At 45.4% G+C, this 12,288-nt stretch overlaps 1 protein-coding gene across 2 annotated transcripts in view; it reads left to right on the forward strand.

Moving 5' to 3' along the window:
* SCUBE2 (signal peptide, CUB domain and EGF like domain containing 2) overlaps positions 1-8,762 on the forward strand; it is a 34,678-nt gene extending 25,916 nt beyond the window's left edge. For both annotated transcript variants that reach the window (XM_054275963.1, XM_054275962.1), the window contains exons 17-22: positions 3,698-3,865; positions 5,086-5,247; positions 5,933-6,130; positions 6,722-6,874; positions 7,879-7,958; positions 8,610-8,762. In XM_054275963.1, the coding sequence (XP_054131938.1) occupies positions 3,698-3,865; positions 5,086-5,247; positions 5,933-6,130; positions 6,722-6,874; positions 7,879-7,958; positions 8,610-8,762 (914 nt within the window). The remainder of the gene's footprint in view (positions 1-3,697; positions 3,866-5,085; positions 5,248-5,932; positions 6,131-6,721; positions 6,875-7,878; positions 7,959-8,609) is intronic.
* The last annotated feature ends 3,526 nt before the right edge of the window (positions 8,763-12,288 follow it).

Here is a 12,288-nt window from a genome sequence, read left to right on the forward strand (position 1 = left end):
TCATCCAAAATGACGAACCACGTCTCAAATGTTTGTGTGTGGTTTGATATTGGCATTATAAGAGTATGAGAGAGGTATCTAAAAGGAAAATCAAAGTGCTGCCTGCCTTTGCAGTCGTTATAACTAATAGTTGTGTTGCACAACTGTTGTTTTTTTGTGTCTTTTTTTACAATTTTGTGAAAATCCAAGAAGAAGAAATGAATTTATCAAATGGAGGGAAAATGGGGCTATTTTTCCTGCTAACCTGCTTGCCCTGAAAATCATAGACTGAAGACATAAATCCTTGGGATGCGAAACCATCTCATGTGACCTAAATGTGTGACCTGCTCAAACACAATAACTTAAAGGATGCCGCTTCAGAATCAATTTGCATCACTTGTTGGTGATTTTCCTTATAAAGTCAAGGCATCATTCTTAAGAAAATAGTGAATTGGTGGATCATGACCTCCTTTATGAGGTTCACCTTCTCAGCCCCTGAGATACTACAGCACTTGTCTATAGGAGCAAATGCTCAAAGGCTAATGTGCTGAAAAGAGGGGAAGAGCCTTTAAATGTCTTTGTAACTGTTAATCCTGGTTCCCTGTGGGCCCCTCTCTTCCCCCCCACCCCCCCTTTTCTTCTTGTTTTTGCATCAGAAAAGCTTTCACTTTTTTCCCCCCTTTAAAACAGCTGCATGAGACTCAAGACCAGGTTTTTAATGGGCATTGAAGATAAACAAAGACAGTTGCTGCAGAAATGAAGTCTACCAGAGGCAATTGGTTCTTTTGTTCATTTGGAGAAAAAACAATCAAGTTTCTGGAAAAAAAAGAGCAAAGCCAGCCAGTGGAATTGTGATTTAATGTCATTATTTGCAAATCTTCAGATCTGGTTTTGACTGGGTATTTCCCACATGGCAGGTGGGAACATGCAGTTTCTAATTTTGAGAAGTGAAGTTCACAAACTTCTGTACTTGTTTCCTTTAAGCGAATATCTGGAGAAGTTTAACTTCATAGAGGTGTTTCTTGTGGATTTTTTTTGTTTTTTTTGTTAATTTTGTTGGGCTTCTTTTTAAGAGAAGGTTCATCCTAATTTTATGCACAGTCCTGTAGAGTTTGGATGATTTCTGTGTTGAAATAACACCCCTATTATTAATGTTACTATAATTGAATCTAACACTAAGTCTTATTTGTTATGCTAAATTGGGCCCCTGTGACTGCTGTGAGCTCCTAAACAGCCTTTCCTCACTCCCCCAGCTCTGTGCTCCACTGGGGCTGGATGAGGGAAACATTTCTAGGTGGAGGATGAGGAGGAGCTGGGAGCAGTTTACAGGGAATGTGTTTATGGATCTAACTGTCTGGACACTTGTCCCACTGTGAAAAGCTTGATTTGATGTAGTCATTTGAAGAAACAGAAATATTTGTGAGTTTGAGGCATTAAAACTTGGACATGGCATGGAGTAATTCCAATATTTGCATTGAATATTGAGTACTTGCTTGGTTGTAAATAGCAAAATCTGTATGTGGGTGTACTGACCTCTTTTCTCAAATGCACAGAGGATCAATCAAAGCCTGAAGTGTTTGGTGTGTCTCAGAAGTCAGAGCTTTTTTCAGCTTTGAACACCCTGTTACAATGGTGCAGTGGTGGTAGCTAGACAGCCTTTTTTCTTTCTCTTAGGAAAATCAGAAGGAAACACTTGACTGAAATGGTTCAGATTTAATGGACAAGTTCTCCTTTGGCCCAGATTGAGGATCTCAGTGATGTCTGAGGAGGTTTTTTTTTTTTAAGTTTACTTCTGCAGTGCAAATTTTCAAAAATGAGGCACTTTGCTAAATAACCCAAGATGATTTAGATTAACTCAGTTGTATTCCACAGGGAGCTCCACAATTTTCCCAACATGTGGTTTCAAGACAAGTAAGATGCAGACGGCAACGTTGTCAAGAGAGATCTGATGGGATAAGTTCTCAAATGCAACATTTGCACAGAAGTTATGGGTTTGATTCCTGCCTGGGTCAGGATTCCTTTGAGCTCTGATGGATGTTCTGCTGGACTCTGAGCAAGTTCAGGAAACCTGAAGTACAGTTTTAAGCCTGAATTTGTAGGGTCAGTGTTTCTGTTCAAAACACAGAACGGAGACACCCCTTCTCCCAAATGCAAAAACAAAAAACAGCCTAAAAAACCCCAAACCACCCCAAACTTGACATGTAATTAAAATGAATGGAAAACGACAAGCTGATATCTTCTAGCCAGGCCACTCAGAGCATTGATTTCCCATAGAGCCATGGAGTTGTATGAGGGAAGGAGATTTGCTCAGGTCTTTCCATTTCCTCCAGGTTTCTGAAGTCAGTAGGCACTTCTCAGGATCACCTTTCTTAACCCTGAATTGTCTTTCCTTGTCATGGAATTGTAAATAGTGCTCTTTCCTTACCTTATTAGGAGTGCTGCAATGAAAGCCTGAATTCATTCATGTTTGTGGAAGTGCACAAATTGTACAGAGATGAGTGTTCTGTAGGAATGTTTATAAAATGGAGAAAGGCTTGAAAAGTGTGGGAGCAAATGAATGTGTGTCCTTATGAGGGCAGGAGTGATGGGTGGTGGAAAAAGTTAGAACCAGGAGCTCAGAGTTTCTCACAAGCTCTCATTGATAAGCCACAGAGCATTGCTTAACCTGCTGCATTTTATTTTTAAGCCAAGGAGGAGCACCCAGCGATTCCTCCGGGTGTATCAGCCACAAACAAAACTCTTCATCATTGATCGTGACCGGTAGTTAATGCTCTGCTTGTTGTTACTCATACATCCTGAAATGAAGCCAAGGCCAATTTAACTCCCTAACAAAACAGCTATTCACTGAGTGATTTATTGGAGCCATAAACTAAAACTAACAGTTTATTATCGTAACAGGTCTTAAAAGGACAGAGTTTTTCAGCACAGCTGAACAACTGCAACAGTGTTTTGTGCCTTTCCAGAGCAGGGTAATTATTAAATGCTGGCACTGAAGCCAGTTCTTTTGTGAAGAGCTTGAAAACCAGAACTTCTGAAAGATACTCATGAATATTGCTGGGCTTGCTGGATAATACTGAGGTGTGTGATGAAGGAAAATCAGTTAGATTGGGTTAGTGCTGTCTGTGCAACCTACAGAACACAGCAGCCCAGTGCACAGATAACCATTACCCAAGATTATCAAAGGAATGACAAGAGTATTTCTGCTTTAAAAGTCTTTGGAGCATAATGTTTGGTTTACTGAATTTGCACAATTACTTGTTACACTTGAGTTTTCACACAATTAGTAATACTAATGGTCATGAGATATGAATGTTCAATAATAAGATTGAACAGAAATCTGGAAGTATGTTTTTGGCATCTCATGTTCAATACTAAATTATTTCCTTTGGAAGGAGTTCAAGAGCTCTCTAGCTAGAATGAGGAGATAATCACTCCATCGTTGCACTGTTCAGAGGAGCAGAGAGCCCTGGACAGGCTGGGTGTCCAGTGTGGCCTTGCACAAGGTGTGAAATCCATCCCAGGTCCCCGAAGAGCTCCCCAGCCCCAAAGGCTGTCACAGTGCACATTGGGGGTGTGAAGCTCCAGGTGCTGCCAGCATTCCTTTCTGGATCCCTGCTCCAGCTGCCCCAGCAAAGCAGAGCAGCTTCCCCGTGGGGCTGTGGGTCCTGTGCAGGCTCTCCAACACTCCTTCATGTCTAATGCTGCTCTCCCATCCTAGATCAGTGCCCCCCTGGTGAATACTCTGCTGATGGCTTCAAGCCCTGCCTGCCCTGTCCCCTGGGTACGTTCCAGCCCGAGGCTGGCAGGGTGTCCTGCTTTCCCTGTGGAGGAGCCCTCACCACCCGGCACAGCGGGGCAGCCCTGTTCCAGGACTGTGAGACCAAAGGTGAGCCAGCTTTGTCTGAACTGCACTGATCCCAGGCAAAAGGAAATGCTGCTGCTCAGGTGGGGCATTCAGAGAAGGCTCTTTCTCCTTCTGAGGGTCAGTCCTTGCAGGACTCTCACAGCAAGATGGCCTGGCCTGGCTGTGAGGAAATTCAGTTTCAATTCTTTCTAAAACTGGTTACCAAAAGCATGGGTAAAAGAAAATTGCTTATATAAATCACTAGAGGACAAAGTCTTTAACAGAAAATCTACTGCTGCAGAGTAGATTTTCAGCACACCCACAGAACTACTTTAAGTACACAGAAATAAGGGGTAGAAATAAGGTCCTGATGCAAACATTTGGTAGTGGTTTGGATTAAGAGATCTCTCATTTCAGTTATGTTTACTGAGAATTACAACATATTGTAAGAATTTAGCGGTATCATTGAAGAATTAATATTGCTGGTAGTAGTGCGATATCTAATACTTTCCTTCAGTGTAGAACCACTGAACCCACAAAGACTGCTTTTTCATACTTAATTTTGTGAAATTGAAGTACTAAAAAATGATGTTAAAACTCTGGATCAAGATAAGAGGACCTGATTTCAGTTTCATTTAACATAAACAAAAACAAGGCTATAAATGAGGTTCAATTTTCAAATTGGAGTGGAGATTAAAGGAATTCTTTCTATTAACTGGAATGAAGAGCTCAGGAATTTGCATGTGGAAGAGGCCACATGAGACGTGGAATCACAGATGCAAGAACTATTTGGAGCTTATCTGAAGCATTTGGATTGGGGCAGCATGTAGGGAAGGACTCCTGGCTGAGCTGGCTTCCAAAACTCAGCAAGAATTATTTGGGAGTAAGCAGAGCTTAAAATGAATAGGAAAAAAAAGGCACTGTGCAGCATAGAAAAGTACATTTGCTAGTAGATCTTTACAACTAGTACAAAATAACCTGATAAACTGAAATTGTTTTGTTTCTCTCATTATTTATTACTGTGGTTTTATTGCTGCTTTCACACAGAACCACTCTACAGTGTTCATTTGGGAATTTTGAACCTGCACAGAATGACTTGATGAACTAAAATTTGCTTAATTACCTGTTTTTTGTTACCCCCACAGTTTACTAATAGGGTATTTCAGTTTCTGAGATGACACTAGGTCTTGCACAAATGTATAAAAGCATATTCTAGTATGCTGCTGCCACTTTTAAACCATGATTATCTGATTACTGTCCAGTTCAGTGTTCTCCTGGCCATTTTTACAACACCTCAACTCACCGATGTATTCGCTGTGCAATCGGGACATACCAGCCTGAGTTTGGACAAAATTACTGCATTGCCTGCCCTGGAAACACCACTACTGATTTTGATGGCTCTACAAACATAACACAGTGCAAAAGTAAGTACAGCAAGATGGTTTTGATGCTCTCTTACAAATAAAAAGACTGGGCCATTAATGTTTGGGGTGGCCCTAAGGGCAAAACTCAGCTTTGCTCCAGGGAGCTGGAGGGAAGGCAGAGCTTGCTCCTTTTTAGCTGCCTGCATCTCACCCCACATGAGGTCTGTGAGACACCATTTCTGCAGATTGGTTCCATCAGCCCTGTCAAGGTAAGGGATGGCTGTGTTTTGCCACTTGGTGCTGGGTTCCTCGGGGTCCTGCTATTAAATCTTTGCTCTCTTGATAGAGCAGAGTTTGTGTCCTCAGCACCCTGATTTGTTCTCTCCTATGAAGAGGAATGGAAGCTGGCTCACAGAACTTAATAGCTCTAGTAACCATTTCTTGTTAATAACAACCTTTGAAAGAGTCCATGACAAAGGGAGCCTCTGCTCTGGATTTGTGGTAGTTCCGGGTAAATTAAGGAGGGAGAATGGAGGGCAGAGAGGTGACTGCTCAGAACCAGCTCTGGAGTGCCTGCACACACACATTGTAAACACACCCACACAGGGATGTGAGAGGCTGGCAAGGAGAGCTGTGCCTGCAGCAGGTGCAAAAAGGGAAATTGTGTGTCTGCCCCCCGTGGCTGCAGGAGGGCTGCAGGGCGGCCTCTCTTTGCCTTGTCCTGCACTGTGTGCTCCTTTTCCAGACAGGCAGTGTGGAGGGGAGCTGGGAGATTACACTGGGTACATTGAATCACCCAACTACCCTGGGGACTACCCTGCCAACACCGAGTGCACCTGGAGCATCAACCCGCCGCCCAAGCGCCGCATCCTCATCGTGGTCCCGGAAATATTCCTGCCCATCGAGGACGAGTGTGGAGACTACCTGGTGATGAGGAAAAGCTGTGAGTCTGGAACACCCACTGGGGCACAGCTCAGGGGGAAACACAGCGTGAAACACAGGCATTGCTGTTTGCAGAAACTCAATGTAGCCTGCCTGGCATCTACTTAAAAGCAGAAATTTCTTTAAAAGGCAAATGAAGAAGTCCTATTTGGCAATGCTGCCCCATAGGTTTCAGTGAAATTCAGAGGGTACAAGGCCATGATGTGCCAGTGAACTGAGAGAAATATTGTTAAGAAGGGGTAGATGGTTCAAGCTAACCAGTCATGCATCATGCTAAGCAGTTCTAGCCTGGGTTAGGAAAGAGGAAATGCTTGCTAATCCTTACAGGTGCCTGATGTGTGGATAAACAACCTCAGTTTCTAGTGTAGGCACGTCCTTCAAACAGTAGACTGTTATTTTAGGAAAAAGGAAAATATTCCCTCACCAAGAAGTCCCTCATTGAGGGCCTGCCATCCACTGATGGCCTGCCACATTTTGAGGAGTTTTCTTAACACCAGCAAGCATTTTTCTGGTGGTAACAGAAAACAGCTCTAACAGCCCTTTAGGAGGAAGCATTGTCCCACAGCTGCCTGTTGTGCTTTTGCTTTGAAAGCTTCTTCCAACTCGGTGACCACGTACGAGACCTGCCAGACCTACGAGCGCCCCATAGCCTTCACCTCCAGGTCCAAGAAGCTCTGGATCCAGTTCAAGTCCAATGAAGGGAACAGTGCCAAAGGATTCCAAGTCCCTTATGTGACCTATGATGGTGAGTGGGAGCGAGCAGCTGGGCTGGTGTGGTGCAGCTGCAGCAGTGCAGAGTTCCTCTCCCTAAGCAGCAGGGCAGCCCAGCCGTGTCACCAGGAGCTGCTTCCAGGAGCTGCTTCCAGGAGCTGGTCCATTTAAACCTAATCTAAGGAATTCTGCAGTGCACTGCAGTCTTTTAAGTGCCACCAGTTCTTCCAAACAAAAAGCTGGGGTTCTGGGCTCTGGCCTGCAAATTACAGAGCTCAGACATAGAATCTAAGTTTCATGCACTTCTGTGCCTTTCCATCTTCTTTGGGTGGCCCCAGTTAGGAATTAGGTAGAGCCCAAGTACCTGTGTTTTATGGTGTTCCTGCTACCATTTGTGGCCTAGAATCTGGTAGCAAAATACCCATATTGAAAAGAGGCTTGAGGGGAAAGATTTTCACCTCAGCCTTGTCAGAATCACGAGGTGTGAAACTGGAGCTGAGGATTTGCACTTCAGCATAAGTGAGGTGATATTGTATGTTCTGCTCACACTGGATTAATTGTGAGGGAGCCATCCCTGCTGTGGTCTGCAGAGTTTCACTAGTGGTGGAAAAGTAATTTTTCAGGGGAGACCTCTCCTTTTGAAGAATTTCAGGTTATGATATATACTTTTAAGAAAGCATCCTCTTACATAATCTTTTTATTCCTTCTTCCTGTAGAAAGAAGTCAATAACCAGGTTGTGGGTGTGTACAGATGGGTCCCTGCAGTTCAGTTGGTTTGAAGCAGGTTACTTGGTTACCACATGCACTCCAATTTTGGGTGCTTTGATTTCCTTTGCTTTTGACAGATTGGTGCTGAGCAGCTCAGCAGAGTACACTGTTATCATAATAAAAAGAAAAGTGTTAGAAGTATTTTCTTACTACTAATATGTCAAGTACTACTGGCTTTTCTGAGGCAGAGCTTCCATGTGTAACCACAGGTGGTACTGAGTCTGTAAGTGAAGTGAAGCTGCAAATGACTCTCTTGTGCATTCCCCACAGAGGATTACCAGGAGCTCATAGAGGACATTGTTCGGGATGGCAGACTTTATGCATCTGAAAATCACCAGGAAATACTTAAGGTACATTCCTTCCACTGAACATGTTGGTTTTGATTGGAAATCACATTATTTGGTGCAAGTGAGTTTGCTTCCTGCTCTGCATCAGGGCTGTTCCTTGGTGCACCAGGCATGAGCTGCTCCAGGGAAATGGGGTGACCCAGCAGATCCTGGCTGTGCAGAGCAGGGGATAGGGGACCCTTTGCTCAGGGGGACTGAAGGTGGATCAGAGCTGCCAGGGAAACTGGAAATTTATTGGGAAAGCACTGGATGCACTCCTTGTACTCCTGTAGGTTAGCAAAGGCCTTTCCTCCCTGGGCAAAAGAAACCTCTTTGTGGATTTCTCCGACCTTGGTTAGGGGACTTCCATGGGCAAGTTGAGTGCATGCCTTTGTTTTGCTGGATATCAGCTCAAGTGTGTGTTCATTTTGTGGTTTGTTTGCTGTTCTTGGATGTATGAGGAGGGAAGAATTTCTGGAGCTGCTAATTTGGAACACCAGTGACTTTCCAGGAGCCTGAAAGTCAGCCTTGCTCTGCTATGCTTCCAAACCCTTTAAACACTTGAAAAGTAAAATCTCCCATAATCTTTTTAGAGTTAGACAGGCATTAAACTTTGGTTATACTGACCATAACTCCTCTGTGGAGCTGATATAAAATCTGCTTCCCTTTTCCCAGGACAAGAAGCTGATAAAAGCCCTGTTTGACGTGCTGGCACACCCACAGAACTACTTCAAGTACACAGCCCAGGAGTCCAGAGAGATGTTCCCGAGATCCTTCATTCGGCTGCTGCGCTCCAAAGTCTCCAGATTTCTGAGGCCTTACAAATAGTTGGCACTGAACTTAAAAGCTGAACCAGCCCTGGGCAAGCACAGAGGGGCTGTGGTAGGTGGGGCTGTGTTTTACACACTGGCAGAGACACTCCAGGGAAGCTGGCCAGCTCCCTTCTTGGCAGAGTTTGGCTTTCTCAGCTAATATAAATATTTTGGTGAACAGAATTTTGATTCCTTTCCAGATAATACCTTTTGGGTACCAAAGGATACCTCATGGGTCCCTGAATTGGAGACTGCCCATGGTTTCTGTAACTGAAGGGCGCCAAGCAGAAGTTTGTAGAGCTCTGCCCCGTTGCTTCATCAGCACCTCTAAAAGCGGATGAGGACAGGCAGGCTCAGCAGTGTGGCTTGGGATGAACCATTAATGCATGGTGCCTCAACAAAGCTGGGTTCATGCTTGTTCTTGCTGAAAGTGAGAACAGGATTGATGACTCTCTTAACATTTGCTACGCAGGAAATTCAGAGCTGAGGTTGACACAGTTTAAATTCAAACCAGTGAGGCCAAGAGCTGCACAACGTGCAGTTTTTCTCTGAACTACATATGGCATGAAGCAAAATGTTGAATATCAGCTTGAATGTTCAGGGTGTGGCTCACACAGTGTCTATGTTAGTGACCTATTGGCTTACTTGGAGTGATACTAGGATAAACTGTGGGCACCACAGCAGTGGAAAACAGGCCCTGACCCACTGGACATTTCCATTTTGGGCTGTTAGAGCAGATCAGATTATTTCCTAAATCCCAGTGCTGTCCCCATGCATAGGCCTGGGACAGCAAAAGGCATTTTCCAAGTTGTGTAAAATTCTGCCCTCTGAGCACCTGCAGGTGAACACAGGAGTCCCATGTTAAATGCAGGCTGTGCGTAGATGATGCTCTTGGTACAGCACTGTTTAAAGCTGAATAAGGTTCTTGTATGAGCCTCAGTTGTCATATTCTCCACCTTTTCTGAGCACCTTGTGGAGCAGAGGAGAGCTGCTTTCCCTGTCTGGCTGGAGAGAAGGAGGGACAATAATTCAGCCAGACTGTGGCCACAAAAGTTGTCTATGGCAAATTGTTCCTCAGGATTCCCAGGCTATGTGTCCCTCTCCTCAGGCTGTGCTTCCCATTGGAGACAGAGCTATTCTGAGAGGGCCTCTAGGGAAATCTGTGCTGGTCAAAATGTTGTCTCAGTGCTATTCTGCCCACACCCACATCTCCTCTGGCCATACAATCCATTATCTGAGTAATGCACCTCGAGGACCTTCTGCCCTGAAGGGAGACAGCCACAGTCCCATCCATTTGGAAATGGACTTGTGACTTCTGTCCTTTGGCCACTGGCCATGCCAAGGAGTGCAGTGGGCACCACACTCCCCTCTGTGCCCTCTTAGGAGCAGTACTGACATTTTCCAGTGCAGCCAGGGCCAGTGCTCCCTTTCCAGGGTGTGGAGCCAGAGCTGCTGGGTTTCACTGCATTGGCACGAGGAGTTTGACTGCTGTGTGTGAATAACACCCCAGTGTGACAGCAGAAACCCTCACCAGGAGCTGGGCTCTGAATCTGAGCAAATGGGGGCTCCTGCCTCAGCCTTGCTGAGCTGTGTGTGGGGCAAGGACACATCTTGGGCATGGTGTGACAGGGAGGGACAATGGCTTTGGCCACAGCTGGGGAGCAGAGCCCCTCAGGATGGGGCAGTGCCCCTCCTGTCTCTGGGGAGGAGCTGCTCAGCCTGGCCAGAGGTGGGGAATGGCTTGTGCTGCTGCCAGGAGGGAGCTGTGTGTCCCTGCTGCCCTGGGCATGGCCTAGGCAGGGCACAGGGCTGCTGCAGGAGCCACAGGGAGAGCTGGCAGAGCAGAGGGGAGGAACACAGCTCTGTGTGCTCCTGGCACTGTGCTTCATCCCAAACAGGGTCCTGCTGCTGCCTCTGTGGGACAGAGGGGACAGGGACACCAGGCAGAGGGCACAAAGCAGTGTGGCTGGGGCAGGAAAGGCTGAGGAATGCCAGAACAGCAGGAGGGGTGGTGAGAGGCTGTGCTGCATCCTGCTGGAGTGTGCTGCTGTCCCTTTGCCCCATGCCCACGCTGCTGGAGGCTCCCCGTGGCAGAAGCAGAGTGCAGGGAGCCCCAAGGAGCCACCAGGCACCCTGTGAGGCTGTGGTGCTCTCTGGAGTGGCCAGGGTGCTGCAGCCCTGCTGTGCTGGGCACTGTGGGCACAGGCCGTGCTGTGCCAGCCTCTGGCCAAGCCCAGCAGAGGGGCTTTGCTGTGGGCTGCAGGCTGGTGCCAGGGAAAGCAGGGCAGCTCTTGGGGTGCTCCCTGCCAGGGAGGCTGAGCAGCTCTGAACAGCTCTGCTCTGGCTGCTGAGGGACACAGCAGGGACTCATGGAAACCAAAGCTGTGATGTTTCCAATGGGTGAAACTGGGCTGTGCTGCTCTGCATGTGAGTCACTGCTCTGTGCTCTGGGGTTGTCACACTGCACCTCCTCTCCTTGTCCTGCTCTGCCCAGCCCTGCACAGGGACCCTCAGGGATCTCAGCTTTGCTTCTCCTGCCCCACAAATGAGCTCAGGCCATTTTCACTGCTGGGAGGAGAGGAGAGGAGTGTGCACAGACTGAGGCTGAGGAGAAAACCTGCCCTTTCTCAGAGAAGAATCCTCCTTGTTCCACAGCCCTGTTCATTTCTTACTTAAATAGCAAATGACTCAGAAGCACTTCTGTTACCCTTGATGTGACATTATGGATCAAAATTTCCCCTTTTACTGTGTTTCCTGTGTGTGCAGTAAAAAGTGAAGAGGGAATTTTTGCTGCCTTGAATGCTGGGAGGAGTGAGAACTTGCAGAATGTTGTAAACTTGGCATTGTGTCTTCATAGTGATGGTAGTGGCTCTGTAGAAATATCAATTTCTACTTTCTGTGTGGTTGTAGACTGATCATGTGTTTTGGCAACAAATGACTCAAAAAGGTTTAACTTCTTAAAAAAGATTGAATTTTTGGGATAAGGATTAGTGCTAACTGGACGACCCAATGTCACCTATGTCAGATAAACACAAGGAGCTTTTGATGGTTGTAAATTAATGTAAAATGTTTCAGACTGTTACTCTTGATAAGAGAAATAAACCAGTGAACTTTTAGCTGCATAAAGTTCTTGGGTAATATTTTTAGTTATCTTTCTTTGCTAAATAATCGTTTTGACAAATTTAATGATTGTCTGACAAGTTATTGCACATCAGATACACTTTATCCTGAGAACATCTGCTTACCACAGCATTCTGTTTCATGTAATACATTACTAGCCTGCATCTATACACATAAAGATACAATTCTTCACATATTTAACAGTGCACATAATTCTGGCAAGTAAAATACCAGAATTATCCTGGTATTAATTATAAAAATTATTCTAAAAATGTCTCCTATATGATGAGCTGGAGTCAGTTAGTCTGTTGTAACAAGCTGCATGAAGACAGGATAAAAAACTTAAAGTAAATCCAAAGTGTTTCATTACTTTGTAGATTCATCTGATTATTTTTCCTAAAAAACAAAACCAAAAAACCTAC

This window comes from Melozone crissalis, unplaced genomic scaffold (assembly GCF_028551555.1).
Source record: "Melozone crissalis strain CALT ecotype California unplaced genomic scaffold, PUWL_Pcris_2 ptg000018l_1, whole genome shotgun sequence".
Taxonomy (NCBI): Eukaryota; Metazoa; Chordata; class Aves; order Passeriformes; family Passerellidae; genus Melozone; species Melozone crissalis.